This window comes from Felis catus, chromosome F1, assembly GCF_018350175.1.
Source record: "Felis catus isolate Fca126 chromosome F1, F.catus_Fca126_mat1.0, whole genome shotgun sequence".
Lineage (NCBI taxonomy): Eukaryota > Metazoa > Chordata > Mammalia > Carnivora > Felidae > Felis > Felis catus.
This window is the reverse complement of record NC_058384.1, coordinates 2,830,252-2,846,688: the sequence shown is the minus strand read 5'-3', so window position 1 is coordinate 2,846,688 and position 16,437 is coordinate 2,830,252. Positions and strand designations below refer to the sequence as shown.

Below are 16,437 nucleotides of genomic sequence, written 5' to 3'. Positions count from 1 at the left end.
ATACAAACAACCCGTTGAAAAAAATGGGGAAAGTTTTTGAACAGACATTTCATGAAAGACCTATGAATGGCAGATCAGCTCGTGCAAAGATGTTCATTGTGGTCAGGAAAACGCCAGTTAAAACCACGGTCACGTGCGGCTGTACACCCTCAAGAATGGGCAGAATCCATAAGAATGACCACGCCCGCTGTTGGCAAGGACGTGGGGGAACTGAAAATCCCACGCTGCTGCTTGCAGGCGTGGAAGGTGGGAGAGCCACTTTAGAAACAGTTTCAAAAGTTCTCAGAAAGTTAAGCATACACTTACCACGTGACCCAGAAATTTTCCTACTTACTTATTTAAGAGAATTAAAAACAGAGCCCTTTTCAAGACTTGTATGTGAATGTGCATAGCACCATTCTTCCCAAAAGCAAACCACTGGAAACAATACACATGCCTACCAACTAATGAACAGGCAAATAAGGTTTCCTATTATCCATACGATAGTCTACTACTCAGCTGTAGAAAGGAAGGGATTTCTGATACGTGCAACACTGTGGTTGAACCTCAATAATGCGATGAGGTATTAAATTGCTAGGAAAAGCAAAACCAGAGAAGCAGAAAACAGATCCGTGATGCCTGGAACTCTGGGTGGGAGCCAGGGTTGACTGCAAACCAGCACTGGGGAAATTTCTCGTACTAGAAGTGTTCCAAAACGGGATTGTGGTGATTGTTGCACGACTGCTTAAATTTATTAAAAATCTTTGAACCATACGCTTGTAACGGATGAGTTTTATTACAGGTAAATTATACCTCAGTAAATCTGTAAAAAGAAGAGAGCCGGTAAAGTACGTTTTCAGACGTAAGTGGCACCCCTTGAGGTACGGAACTTAAATCCCTTCTTAATAGGCAGCTGAGGGTGTACGTGGGCCTTGATAGCTTCTCTGGACCCCATTTCATTCTGAGAAGACCATGAGGTTGGGCGTAGGGTTAAACAGGGAATTACAGCTGTGTTCCTTTGGTAGAGTGGAAGAAATGAAACCGCGTTGAGTTGTGTCTTAAGTGTCTCTCTCTCACAGAAGGATAGGCCAAAACACACGTGAGAAAAACCCTGGGTCGTTAGGAGAATTGCTGATACATTTAGATGGAGGAGTTGGCATATGTGGCCTGTAGGCAAATCCGGCTTTCAGACTGTTTCTTTATGACCCATGAACTAAGAAGAGTTTTTACAGTTCTAAGTAGGTTTTTCTAAGAAGAACAAGATGTGATGGAGACCACATGTGGCCCACAAAGCCAAAAATACATACTATCTAATGCTTTACTGGAAAGCTTGCAGATCCCTGACTTAGAACATGGTTTCAGCCTGTATTAGAAACTAAACCTAACATACACATGCATACACACACACACACACACACACACACACACACACACACACACACACACACACGTATGTGTAAAGATACTTATTGTAAGGAATTTGCTTACCTGATTATGGAGGCTGACAAGTCCCAAGACCTGCAGTTTGCAGCCCGGAGACCCAGGGGAGCCTACAATGTAGTTTCCGTCTGAGTCCAAAGGGCTTGAGACCCGGGAGGAGTTGCTGTTTCAGTAAGAGTCCAAAGGCAGGAAAAACCAACATCCCAGCTTGAAGGCATTGAGACAGGAGGAGGTTTGACTCACTAGGGTCAATCTTTTTGTTCTTTGGGCTGATCGGATGGGCCCACTATGTTAGGGAGGGCAATCTGCTTTATTCAGTTTACTGATTCAAGTGTTAATCTCATCCAGAGGCACTGTCACAGACACGCCCTGATCACATGTGGGTACCTTGTGTGGCCCAGTCAAGTTAGCACATACAATTAACCATCACCAGGCCCCTCATCTCCACAGACCTGTAAATAGCTCTTCTAGGAAAAATTCATCTCCTTCAAGTTGAGTAATTGAAAGGAAATGAACACAGTATCTCTATAAAACATACCAAAAAGCAAGAAAGGAATACTAACTAATGCAGCTTGAGACCATTTATGAAAGAAAATGTAACCATGAGATAAAAATTGAATGCAAATATTTTATCATAAATTTTTAAAAATGTATTAAAGCAGGAACTTTTGCTTCTGACTAGGACAGATTAGCTTGCATCATACCCACCACCTCCGCAAGAGCTGGATTTATTCTTTACTTGTTTTAATTTCCCACTGTATTTATCTGCAGCAAGGCATTGGAGAGTTAAGAGGGCAGCCTTCTTTACTGACCAAGATCCCATAGCGGAGAAGTGCAGGGCGTTGAGCCCAGCACTCGGTGCTGCTTTTCCTTGAAGCATTTGCTGATAGGAAAGCAGTAGCTGAGGAGCCAGGAAGCTGAGCACAGTATTCCACAGTCTCACGGGTTTGGAGAGAGAAATACAAGCTTTCTTTGGACTCATTGAAAGGCTACATTTTAGGAGTAAGAGTGAACTGGAAAGAGATGAGCACTCTCAATGACTGAAAACCAACCTGCAGTACCTGACCTATCTTGGGTCTAAAGAGGGGGATATTATACCGAGCCTCAAATTACCTCTAAAATTTTCATATAAAATGTGTGGCATGCATTAAACAATTACCATGCATACTAGGAGATACAACTGCATCACTGAAAACCAAGAGTAAAAATATTGCAAAAACAAAATAAGGAAAGAAAAAATGAAAACTAGACAGTGCATATAAATAAACCCGCAGAGATTCCCATGAGAATTTTCATAAATGAAAATTTAAAATAACTGTATGATAGAAAATAGGAAATGTGATGAATTTCAGCAGACAACTGGAATGTATACAAAAGAGTCAGGTGGCACCTCTAGAAGTAAAAACTAAAATAACCGAAATACCCAATAGAAGATTTTAACAGCAGATTGGAAAGAGCCAAAGAAAAGAGTGGATAAGTTAAAAAAAAATTTCAGGCTAAAGTATGGGTAGAGATTAGAAAGGATGGAAATACCTAGAAGAGGACAGAAACCTAGGGGACATGGTATAAAGATCTGATGTACAAATATTTGCTTTCCCAGATGGAGAGGACAGAGAGACTGGCAAAAACAGTATGTGAAGAGTACATGGCCCATAATTTTCCAAACCTTATGAGAAACATTTACGTACAAATTCAGGAAATGCCACAAACCCTAAACGTGATACATAGAAATTAAAACCCACTTAGGGACATCAGAGAAAATCGACTAAAAACTTGCAGCTAAAAGCAAGTCAGAGCAGACTCCTAAAAGCAGTCAGAGCAGAAAGTCACATTATATTCAAACGAGTAAAAGTTAAACCGAAAGCTAACTTCCCAACAGAAAAAAATGAAATCAAACAGGAATAAAAACAGGGAATAAAAAGGTATGACATTTTCAAAGTGCTGGAGGATGATTATTGCCAACTTAGAATGTTCCATACATCAAAAAAAAAAAAAAATCTTTCAAAAATGAAAGCAGAAATTGAGACTACGAAACTCTGCAAGACCAACAACCTACTTTTTTCAACAAATAAATTACAAGAAAAGTAAAAGTTCTGGAGGGGAACTGCTATAGACTGTAATGTTTACGTCCCTCCAAAATTCCCATGTTGAAACGTAACCTCTGATACGATAGTATGAGGAGGTGCTGCCTGTGGGTCGTGGTTAATGCCTAGGGTGGAACCCTCATGATGGGATTATTATCCCTATGAAAGCGACCCCGGAGACCCCTCTCAGGCCTCCCACCTCATAAAGAGGCAGCCAGAAGACAGCCATCTGTGAACCCAACAGCAGCAGCCCCACCAGACCCTGAATCTGCTGGTACCTCGATCCTGGACTCTCCAGCCTCCGGACCGTGAGAAATAAATGTCTCCCATTTAAACCACCCGGTCCCTGGTATAAATAAAAGAGACATAAAGGACATAGGGAACATTAATCTGTGTTTACTTGTTGGCAACATGATTCAGTTTAATAAACTGTTAACGTGTTTTCATCTTTCGAGGTAACTGGAAATTTGAAGTTACTACCTAGGTGATGATAATAAGGAAACTCGTTAAATTTAATAACACTGTGCTTATATTTTCAAAGAGAGGGCCTTATTTGCAAGAGATATACACAGAAATATATATGGGTAAAATTATAGATATCTGGTATTTGCTGCAGAATAACACAGGAGGAAGGAGGAAGAAGACAGGATACAAATAAAATGGCATCGGGAGCGCCTGGGTGGCTCAGTCGGTTAAGCCTCCGACTTCAGCTCAGGTCATGATCTCACGGTCTGTGAGTTCGAGCCCCGCGTCAGGCCCTGTGCTGACAGCTCAGAGTCTGGAGCCTGTTTCAGATTCTGTGTCTCCCTCTCTCTCTGGCCCTCCCCCATTCATGCTCTGTCTCTCTCTGTCTCAAAAATAAATTTAAAAAATGTTTAAAAAAATAGAATGGCATCAAGGTGATAATTGTTGATGTTGGGTGTGGGCTCATGGGAATTAACTTACACTGTCCCATTTTTACATATGCTTGAAATTCTTTATAAGATTCTATTTTTTAAAAAGGATGACATAGAGATTTTCAGATCAAGAAAAAAACCAAGAGATGTTGTTATCAGTGGAACCTGGGGAGTTTTCAGGCAACTAGAGGTTTGCAGAGGGAAGCAGTTTAGCACAAGGAGTAGGGGAAAAGCAAAGGCAGGAAGAGAAAATATTCGATGTTTCCAAATTCAGTGACCAGAAGGGTGCCTAATAAGAAATCAGGAAGACCATCAGTGTTTAGCGGAATATGGTGAGTTATCAAATTTAACAAGAGGCGTCTGGGCACCTTACATTCCTGTTCGTAAAAGTCACACGCGTCTTAAAACTGCCTTTCAGCTCACCACCTTGTATGAGAACTTAAGTATACGCAACCAGCAGTTAGAAGAGGAGGTGAAAGACCTGGCAGACAAGAAAGAATCGGTTGCGCATTGGGAAGCTCAAATCACGGAAATCATTCAGTGGTGAGTACTCGTTTCAGTGTGTTTTTGTGGGTAATTTTAGACATACGGCCAAGTTGGCGTGAATTCCGCAAGGCTACTAACGTGGGGTTTTTTTCCCCCTCATTTTATCGCTTTGACAAATAACTTTCCCTGAGAAGCATAATTTTATTACTGACCTGTTATTTATTACCGATCCGTATTCTTGTATATTTTCAACTGTTCCTCTTTTCCCCAATGCAACAAGTAGCCCATGTCTGCCTTCCACAGCTTCATTGAAAACTGGTGTTTCTAAGAAAAGGAAAGAAAAGAAAAGGTTATTCTAAGACAGTTGGTCCTTAAAAAAACTGAAGAAACTCATTCACTAGCTATAAGAATTCCTTTGTAAGACCAAAATTGCTGTTGGCGATTATTTTAAGAAACAGACGGCCCGGAGAAGAATTTCGAGCCTGAAGATGTGCCATCACTTTCTTTCGTATACCACGGACTGATTCACACATGGCACCGTAAAAACCTTAAATGGTCACAGTTTCATATTATCAACTATTCTTTAAGCTCTTAGGATTTAATTTGGAATAATCACCTTAGTAACTTTCACATTATTTCAGTAAGCGATTCTGGCATTTGTAAAAGTGTGTATATTTTTATAAAACATGAAGAAAGTTGAATCCAATAGGGACTTTATTTTGTAATGAAAATAGGTGGCTTCACTTTTTATATTTACTTTTCAACCTTTTGGTTCTTTCTGGCACATGATGGATGCTTAATTTGCATGAAAACAACTAGTTTCTTTATGTATCTATAGACCAGTCATTTGGTGGGAATTTTAGTTTCTTATACTCTTATTTTGGTTCTTCAAGCATCATTTTCCATTTTCCTACCTTACGGCAGATTCATACCCTCCATCTTAAATAAAATCAGAAGTGAATAAACACTGCAAGAGATCTTACCCAGATGACTCAAGTATTTTGATAAAGGCCTAACTACAGAACTCTTCTGTTCACTCACCTTTGGCTTATGAATGTGACCGTTAAATGCATATCTAAACGAAAATGCCCAAATTGTGGAAATGTGGTTGTGTTCCAAACAGTTAATGATTCATTAATGGTTAATTTGTGTCCTTGCCATCAAGTCTACATTTCTTTTTTTTTTTTAAATATATGAAATTTATTGTCAAATTGGTTTCCATACAACACCCAGTGCTCATCCCAAAAGGTGCCCTCCTCGATACCCATCACCCACCCTCCCCTCCCTCCCACCCCCCATCAGCCCTCAGTTTGTTCTCAGTTTTTAACAGTCTCTTATGCTTTGGCTCTCTTCCACTCTAACCTCTTTTTTTTTTTTTTCCTTCCCCTCCCCCATGGGTTTCTGTTAAGTTTCTCAGGATCCACATAAGAGTGAAAACATATGGTATCTGTCTTTCTCTGTATGGCTTATTTCACTTAGCATCACACTCTCCAGTTCCATCCACGTTGCTACAAAAGGCCATATTTCATTTTTTCTCATTGCCATGTAGTATTCCATTGTGTAATAAACCACAATTTCTTTATCCATTCATCAGTTGATGGACATTTAGGCTCTTTCCATAATTTGGCTATTGTTGAGAGTGCTGCTATGAACATTGGGGTACAAGTGCCCCTATGCATCAGCACTCCTGTATCCCTTGGATAAATTCCTAGCAGTGCTATTGCTGGGTCATAGGGTAGGTCTATTTTTAATTTTCTGAGGAACCTCCACACTGCTTTCCAGAGCGGCTGCACCAATTTGCATTCCCACCAACAGTGCAAGAGGGTTCCCGTTTCTCCACATCCTCTCCGGCATCTATAGTCTCCTGATTTGTTCATTTTGGCCACTCTGACTGGCGTGAGGTGATACCTGAGTGTGGTTTTGATTTGTATTTCCCTGATAAGGAGTGATGCTGAACATCTTTTCATGTGCCTGTTGGCCATCCGGATGTCTTCTTTAGAGAAGTGTCTATTCATGTTTTTTGCCCATTTCTTCACTGGGTTATTTGTTTTTTGGGTGTGGAGTTTGGTGAGCTCTTTATAGATTTTGGATACTAGCCCTTTGTCCGATATGTCATTTGCAAATATCTTTTCCCATTCCGTTGGTTGCCTTTTAGTTTTGTTGGTTGTTTCCTTTGCTGTGCAGAAGCTTTTTATCTTCATAAGGTCCCAGTAATTCACTTTTGCTTTTAATTCCCTTGCCTTTGGGGATGTGTCGAGTAAGAGACTGCTACGGCTGAGGTCAGAGAGGTCTTTTCCTGCTTTCTCCTCTAAGGTTTTGATGGTTTCCTGCCTCACATTCAGGTCCTTTATCCATTTTGAGTTTATTTTTGTGAATGGTGTGAGAAAGTGGTCTAGTTTCAACGTTCTGCATGTTGCTGTCCAGTTCTCCCAGCACCATTTGTTAAAGAGACTGTCTTTTTTCCATTGGATGTTCTTTCCTGCTTTGTCAAAGATGAGTTGGCCATACGTTTGTGGGTCTAGTTCTGGGGTTTCTATTCTATTCCATTGGTCTATGTGTCTGTTTTTGTGCCAATACCATGCTGTCTTGATGATTACAGCTTTGTAGTAGAGGCTAAAGTCTGGGATTGTGATGCCTCCTGCTTTGGTCTTCTTCAAAATTACTTTGGCTATTCGGGGCCTTTTGTGGTTCCATGTGAATTTTAGGATTGCTTGTTCTAGTTTCGAGAAGAATGCTGGTGCAATTTTGATTGGGATTGCATTGAATGTGTAGATAGCTTTGGGTAGTATTGACATTTTGACAATATTCTTCCAATCCATGAGCAGAGAATGTCTTTCCATTTCTTTAAATCTTCTTCAATTACCTTCATAAGCTTTCTATAGTTTTCAGCATACAGATCCTTTACATCTTTGGTTAGATTTATTCCTAGGTATTTTATGCTTCTTGGTGCAATTGTGAATGGGATCAGTTTCTTTATTTGTCTTTCTGTTGCTTCATTGTTAGTGTATAAGAATGCAACTGATTTCTGTACATTGATTTTGTATCCTGCAACTTTGCTGAATTCATGTATCAGTTCTAGCAGACTCAAGTCTACATTTCTAAAGCAAAATCATTGTAATTTTTAGCCAAGCTTGTAATATCAAAAATTATGGGGCCACCTGGGTGTCTCAGTTGGTTAAACATCTGACTCTTGGTTTGGGCTTAGGCCATGATCTCACAGTTTGTGGGTCTGAGCCCTGCATCAGGCTCTGTGCTGATATTATGGAGCCTGCTCGGGGTTCGTTCTCTCTCTCTCTCTCTCTCTCTCTCTCTCTCACCACCCCTCCCCCACTTATGCACGCACATTCTCTCTCTCAAAATAAAACTTAAAAAAATAATGTCAGGGCACCTGGTGGCTCAGTCGGTTAACCGCCGACTTCGGCTCAAGTCATGATCTCACTGTTCAGGGTTTGAGCCCCTCATTGGGCTCTGTGCTGACATCTCAGAGCTTGGAGCCCGCTTCGAATTCTGTGTCTCCCTCTCTCTCTGCCCCTCCCCTGCTCACGCTCTGTCTCTCTCTCTCAAAAATAAACATTAAAAAATTTAAAAAATAATATCAAAAATTATGACTCTTAACTACTTAGAACTGGTGGTGGCAAAACAAACAAACAAAAACTATGACTCTTCATTGTAACTACATTATTATGTAATCAAACTTATAATTAAGCTGTTGCTGAAAATGACTTTACAGAAAACAGAGATGATCTGGCCAAAGCCAGAGTTCCTAGACAACTAATTTTTTCTAGTGACAGGCATGATGGGTTCAGATGGAATGAGAAGTAAGGAAATAAGCTTTAGTAGTAAAGGAAATAAGCTTTTTTTTTTTTTAATTTTTTTTTTTCAACATTTATTTATTTTTGGGACAGAGAGAGACAGAGCATGAACGGGGGAGGGGCAGAGAGAGAGGGAGACACAGAATCTGAAACAGGCTCCAAGCTCTGAGCCATCAGCCCAGAGCCTGACGCGGGGCTTGAACTCACGGACCGCGAGATCGTGACCTGGCTGAAGTCGGACGCTTAACCGGCTGCGCCACCCAGGCGCCCCAAGGAAATAAGCTTTAAAGGTAAACTCTGGAAGGGGTTAGTAGAAAGGATGAAGGTGAAAGTTTTCACATGATACCACAAAACCATCATTTTAGACTTTTCACATTCAAGTGAAATGTGCAGAAGAAATCAGGAATGCAAGCAAGTCACTTTACATAAAAGCTGTTATTTAGAAATGGGCTAAAATATTAGATAGCTAATTATTAAATATGTAATAGGATAAAAGTAAAAGACGTAGTCCATGTTCTCAGACTTCTCACCTTCTTGGAAGTAAATCTGGGATAGTCTGTTCATGCTTAAAAAGTCAAGAGTCTCAGGCTGTTTTGAGTTTTTCAGTCTGTACATTAAAAAATGAAGTGATGCTAGGGGCGTCTGGGTGGCTCAGTCGGTTGAGCGTCCGACTTCGGCTCGGGTCATGATCTCACGGTCCGTGGGTTCCAGCCTCGCATCAGGCTCTGTGCTGACAGCTCAGAGCCTGAGAGCCTGCTTCACATTCTGTGTCTCCCTCCCTCTGCCCCTTCCCCGCTCATGCTCTGTCTCTCTCTGTCTCTCAAAAATGAATAAACGTTAAAAAAAAATTTTTTTTTAAATGAAGTGATGCTAGAAATAGGAAGATGGCAGTGGAGTAGGAGGACCCTAGGCTCAGCTCATCCCGTGAATACAACTAGATAACTATCAAATCTGACAAAATACCCCAGAAATTCACCTGAAAACTGTCAGAACAGTCTCCACAATTAGAGAGAAGAGGTCACATTGAAGAAGGTAGGAAGTGCAGAGACCTGGTTTAGGGGAGAAACGAATCCTGGCTGCTGCCGAAGGGAGGGAGCCATGGTCATGGAGAAGGGTGAGAGAGAGAGAGGAGCACACAAGGGAACTCATAAGAGAACATCTCCCCACAGCCATTGGCTTGGAAAACAAGAGGGACTAAATTTTGTGAGTTCTTGGAACCAGCAGAGCTTGAAGACTGGACTTTTAAAGGTCGGTGGGAAATAGAGCCTGGAGGGCACTGCGCTGCTCTTGGAGAGAAGGCAGGCCAACAGCCTGGAGATAGATGACATGGAAACAGTGATCTGAAGAGCCCGCGGGGCACGCAATGGGGAGGTTATTTGCTCTTCTTGGAGTGTAGCCCAGAGAGACCCCATTCATGGAGAGACCTCTCTGAGAACAAGAGTAGCTGGCTGGCACCGTCTCTCCCCAGCCCCTCAGCATAAACACAGAGCCACCTGTGGGAAGATACCGGCTGCCTAACGTGTGTACGCCAAGCTCCACCCCCATGTGCTCTGGTGGGACTGCCCTTCTCGATCATGCTTACCTTAGCCGCATTGTGGCAGCCCCTTTGTGCCAGAAGGGTAGCACAAACCCTTGCCCATACCACGTCTCCCAACCAGAGAGTTTTGCAAGGCCTCAGTTCCAGTGGAGGTCCCATTTCACAAGCAGATCAAAGCAAAACCGGCTAAAACTCACCACATTCAGGCCAGGGACTAAACTCTGCCCATAGCAGGCAAGGAGCGCCTCTGCAGACAACTGGCCCCAAGGACAGAGCAACCAGAACAGAGCAGCAGAGCACACACAGCACACCTGGGGACACTCCCTGAAGTGCCAGGCCTTGGGCACTATATGACCTCTTCTTCATGAAGCCGTTACTCTCAAGAGCGGGAGAGATAACTGGCTTTTCTTTTTTCTTTTTTAATTTAAGTTTTTTTTAATGTTTATTTTTGATAGAGTGCAAGCGAGCAGGGAAGGGGCAGAGAGAGAGGGAGACACAGAATCCAAAGCAGGTCCCGGGCCCTGAGCTGTCAGCACAGAGCCCGACGCGGGGCTCAAACCGAAACTGCGAGATCATGACCTGCGCTGAAGTCAGACACTTAACCGACTGAGCCACCCAGGCGCCCCATAACTGGCTTTTCTAGCACACAGAAGCAGACAGAGATTTAGACAAAATGAGAAGACCAGGAATTTGTCCCAAATGAAAGAACAAGATAAGGCTGTGACCAGAGATCAAAGCAAAATAGATGTAAATAACATGTCTGATGGAGAATTAGAGTAGCAATCATAAAGATAGTCACTGGACTTGAGAAAAGAATGGAGGACATCAGTAGCACCCTTACCACAGAGATAAAAGAGTTAAAGAATCAGAGATGAAGAGTGTAATAAACAAGATTAGAAAGACACTTGATGCAGTGAACAGCAGGCGGGAAGAAGCAGAATTAATGAATGACGAAGGCATAGTAATTGAAAGCAGTTCAATTATGCAAAACGAGAGCAGACTTAGGCAACTCAGTGACTCCGTTAAATGTAATAACTTTGGTATTATAGGAGTTCTAGTAGACAAAGAGAGGGAAGGAAGGAAGGGAACAAACATCCAGATCCAGGAGGCATGGAGAACTCTTCATCAAAATCAACAAAAACAGGCCTACATCAGGACATAATGTGATTAAATTTCCAAAATACAGCGTTGAAGAAAAAAAATCTTAAAAGCAGCAAGACAAAATAAGTCAGTAATGTACAAAGGAAAACCCATAAGGCTAGCAGGAGATTTTGCAACAGAAACCTGGCAAGCCTGAAGGGAGTGTTATGATATACCTAGCATGCTGAATGGGAAAAATATGCAGCCAAGAATACTCTGTCCAGCAATGATGTCATTCAGAATAGAAGGAGAGATAAAGAGTTCCCCGGACACACAAAAACTAAAGGAATTCATGACCATTAAAGCAGCTCTACAAGAAATATTTAAGGGAATTCTGAGTGGAAAGGAGATACCAAAAGTGATAGTATAAAGGTAGGAAACATAAATGCAGTAAAAATGAATGTTTCTGTAAAAAATCAGTCCAGGAACTCACAAAAGAGGGTATAAAATATGACACCATATACCTAAAACGTGGGGAAGAGAGAAGAAAAGAGTGGGTTCAAACTTAAACAACCATGAACTTAATATAGACTGCTGTATGCAGATGTTATATACAAACCTAATGGTATAACGATCTATCAGAAACCACTAATAAACATGCAAAAGATAAAGGCAAAGAAATTCAAAGATATCAGTTAAGAAAATCAGACCGTGAAAGAGAAAGATAATAAAGGTTCAGAGAAAATCTTAAGAAACAACCACAAAACATGTAATAAAATGGCAATAAATACTTATCTATCAATAATTACTTTCTTAATAGACTGAATACTCTAATCAAAAGACTTAGGGTGTCAGAATGGATAACCCATCTATGCGCTGCCTACAAGAGATTCTCATTTTAGACCAAAAGACACCTGCATATTGAAAGTGAGAGGATGGAGAAACATTTATCATGCAAATGAATGTCAAAAGAAAGCTGGATTGGGGACGCCTGGGTGACTTAGTCAGTTAAGCGTCCAACTCTTGATTTTGGCTCAGGTTGTGATCTCATGGTTCATGGGGTTGAGCCCTGCATCAGACTCTGCACTGACAGCGTGGAGCCTGCTTGGGATTCTCTCTCTCCCTCTCTCTGCTCCTCCCCAACTCACACTCTCTCCCTCTCAAAATAAATTTAAAAAAGAAAGAAATCAGGAGTAGCAATATTTAGGTCAAGCAGAGTCGACTCCAAAACAAAGACTGTAACAAGGGCAAGACACAAAAGGGTGTTATAATAAAGGGGACACTGCAACAGGAAGATATAACAATTATAAATATTTATGAGCCAAACATGGGAACACCCAAATACATAAAACAATAACAGACATAAAGGAACTAATCAATAATAATACGATAATAGTAGGGGACTTTAACACCCCACTTACAGCAAGCAGTGAACAGATCATCTAAGCAGAAAATCAATAAGGAAACAGTGACTTTGAATGACACACTGGACCAGATGGACATAATAGATATATTCATAACATTCCATCCTAAAACAGCAAAATACCCATTCTTTTCAAGTGCACATGGAACAGTGTCTAGAATAGATCACATATTAGGCTGCAAAATAGGTCTCGACAAATTCAAGAAGATTGAAGTCATATCATGCACCTTTTGTGACCACAATGCTACGAAACTAGAAGTCAACTACAAGAAAAAATCTGGGAAGACCACAAATACATGAGGGTTAAATAACATGTTACTAAACAATGAGTTGGTCAACCAGGAAATAAAAGAAAAAAATTAAAAATGCATGGACACAAAGGAAAATGAAAGTAGTCCAAACCTTTGAGATTCAGCGAAAGCTATTCTAAGAGGGGAGTATATAGCAATACAGGCCTACATCAGGAAGCAAGAAAAATCTCAAGCAACTTAACCTTATACCTTACCTAAAGGAGCTACAAAAAGAACAACAAATGAAGGCTAAAGCCAGCAAAAGAAGGAAATAATAAAGATTAGAGTAGAAATATATGATCTAGAAACTTAAAAACAGTAGAACAAATCAATGAAACCAGAAACTGATTCTTTGAAAAAATTAATAAAATTGGCAAACTTCTAACCAGACTTAGCAGAAATAAAAGAGAAAGGACCCAAATGAATAAAATCACAAACGAGAGAGGAGAAATCATAACCAACACCGCAGAAATACAATTATAAGAGAGTATTATGAAAAACTGTATGCCAACAAGTTGCACAACCTAGAAGGAATGGATAAATTCCTAAAAACATAAAATTACCAAAACTGAAACAAGAAAAAATAGAAAATTTGGACAGACAACTAGCAAAAAAAATCAAATCTGTAATCAAAACAAAACAAAAAACTCCCAACAAATAAAAGTCCTTGAACAGATGGCCTCACAGGGGAATTCTGCCAAACATTTAAAGAAGAGTTAACATCTATTCTTCTCAAACTATTCCAAGAGGATAGAAAAGGAGGAAAAACTTCCAAATTCATTCTCTGAGGCCAGGGTTTCCCTGATTCCAAAACCAGATAAAGACACCACAAAAAAGAGAACTACAGGCCCAATATCTTTAATGAACACAGATGTAAAAATTGTTAACAAAATACTAGCAAACTGAATCCAACAAAACACTTAAAAAATCATTCACCACGATCAAGTGGGATTTATTCCTAACTTGCAAGGGTGATTCAGTATTCTCAAATCAATCAACATGATCCATCACATTAATAAAAGGAAGGCTAAGATCCATATGATCATTTCAGCAGATGCAGAAAAAGCATTTCACAAAGTTCGACATCCATTCATGATAAAAACTCTCAACAAAGTAGGCTTAAAGGTAACATACCTCAACATAGTTAAGGCCATTTATGAAAAACCAACAACTAGTATCATCCTAAATGGGGAAAAACTAGTAAAAGATTTTCCTCTGTAGTCAAAAAAAGATGGGATGTCCACTATCACTGCTTTTATTCAACATAGTGGAAGTGTTAGCCACAGCAGTCAGACAAGAAAAAAATAAAAACATCGAAATCAGCAAGGAAGAAGTCAAAACTTTTACTATTTGCAAATGACATGATACTATATGTAGAAAACTCGAAAAACTCCACCCAAAACCTGCTGGTCCTAAGATACAAAATCAGTATACAGACACCTGTTGCATTTCTGTACACCAATAATAATGGAGCGGCAGAGAGAGAAATTGAGGAGTCAGTCTCATTTACCATTGCACAAAAAATAATAAAATACCCAGGAATAAACCTAACCAAAGAGGTGAAAGATCTGTACTCTGAAAACTATAAAACATTGATATAGAAATTGAAGAAAACACAAAGAAATGGAAAGACATTCCATGCTTATGGACCGGAAGAACAAGCATTGTTAAAATGTCAGTACTACCCAAAACAATCTGTAGATTTAATGCAATTCTTATAAAAATACCGACAGCATTTTTCACAGAGCTTGAACAAAAAATCATAAAATTTATATGGAACCACAAAAGACCCCAAATAGCCAAAGCAATCTTGAAAAAGAAAAGTTGGAGGCATCACAATTGCAGGCTTCAAGTTATATTACAAAGCTGTAATAACAAAAACCATATAGACACAAATACAGACAAATATAGACACAAATATAGACACATAGGTCAATAGAACAGAATAGAAAACCCAGAAGGGAACCCACAACTATACGGTCGGTCAATCTTCAACAAAGCAGGAAAGAATATCCAATGGAAAAAAGAATATCTCTTCAACAAATGGTGTTGGAAAAGAATGAATGAAAAAGAATGAAAGTCCATGCGAAAGAATGGAATTGGATTACTTCTTTTACACAATACACAAAAATAAATTCAAAATGGATTGAAGACCTAAATGTGAGACAGGAAACCATCAAAATCCTAGAGAAGACAGGCAGTAATTTCTTTGACATTGGCCATAGTAACTTCTCTGTATGTCTCCTGATGCAAGGGAAACAAAAGCGAAAATGAGCTGTTGGGACTACATCAAGATGAAAAGCTTCTGCACCGTGAAGGAGACAGTCCACAAAACTAAAAGGCAACCTACAGACTGGGAAAAGATATTTGAAAATGACATATTCTGTCAAGGGCTAGTATCCAAAATATATAAAGAACTTACAATACACCCCCGAAATGAATAATCCAATTTTAAAAATGGGCAGAAGACATGAACAGACATTTTTCCAAAGAAGACATACAGGTAACCAGTAGACACGTGAAAAGATGCCGAGCATCACTCATCATCAGGGAGATACAAATCAAAACCACAGTGAGATACCATCTCATACCTGTCAGAATGGCTAAAATCAACAACACGGGAAATAAGTGTTGGCGAGGATACAGAGAAAAAGCAACCCTTGTCTGCTGTTGGTGCAAATGCAAACTGGTGCAGCCACTCTGGAAAACAGTATGGAGGTTCCTCAAAAAGTTAAAAATAGAGCTGCCTTACGATCCTGAAATCACCCTACTAGGTATTTACCTAAAGAGTACAACAATACTAATTCAAAGGGATATATGCATCCTATGTTGCAGCAGCATTATCAACAATTAGCCAAATTACAGAAAGAGCCCAAATGTCTCTGGACCGATGCATGGATAAAGAGGATGTGGTATACATATGCAGAGGAATATCAGCTATGAAATGGAATGAAATCTTGCCATTTGCGATGACGTGGATGGAGCTAAAGAGTATTATGCTAAACAGAATAAGTCAATCAAACACAAAAACCATATGATCCCACTCCTATGTGGAATTGAAGAAACAAAACAAACGAGCAAAGGGGAAAACAGAGAGAGAGACAAATAATGAAACAGATTGTTAACTAGAGAACAACACACTGATGGTTACCAGGGGGGAGGGGCGGGGGGGTTGGTGAACTAGGCGGCAGAGAGTGAGGAGGGCACTTGTCGTGAGGAGCGTCGGGTGTTGTAGGGCAGTGGTGTCTCACTGTATTGTACACCTGAAACTAGTGTCGCACTGTATGTTCACAAACTGGAATTTAAACTAGAACTTCAACAAAAATGAGGCGATGCCCAAACAAGGTTTTAGGAGTTTGTAATATATGGTATTTTAAATGTTTCTGTTGGACAAAGTAACGGCGTTAAAA

At 40.1% G+C, this 16,437-nt stretch overlaps 1 protein-coding gene across 17 annotated transcripts in view; it reads left to right on the top strand.

Annotated features, from left to right (window-relative positions):
* Nucleotides 1-16,437, top strand: part of CDC42BPA (CDC42 binding protein kinase alpha) — a 321,704-nt gene that overhangs the window by 231,386 nt on the left and 73,881 nt on the right. For all 17 annotated transcript variants that reach the window (XM_019821471.3, XM_011290821.4, XM_019821472.3 and 14 more), the window contains one exon: nucleotides 4,818-4,942. In XM_019821471.3, the coding sequence (XP_019677030.2) occupies nucleotides 4,818-4,942 (125 nt within the window). The remainder of the gene's footprint in view (nucleotides 1-4,817; nucleotides 4,943-16,437) is intronic.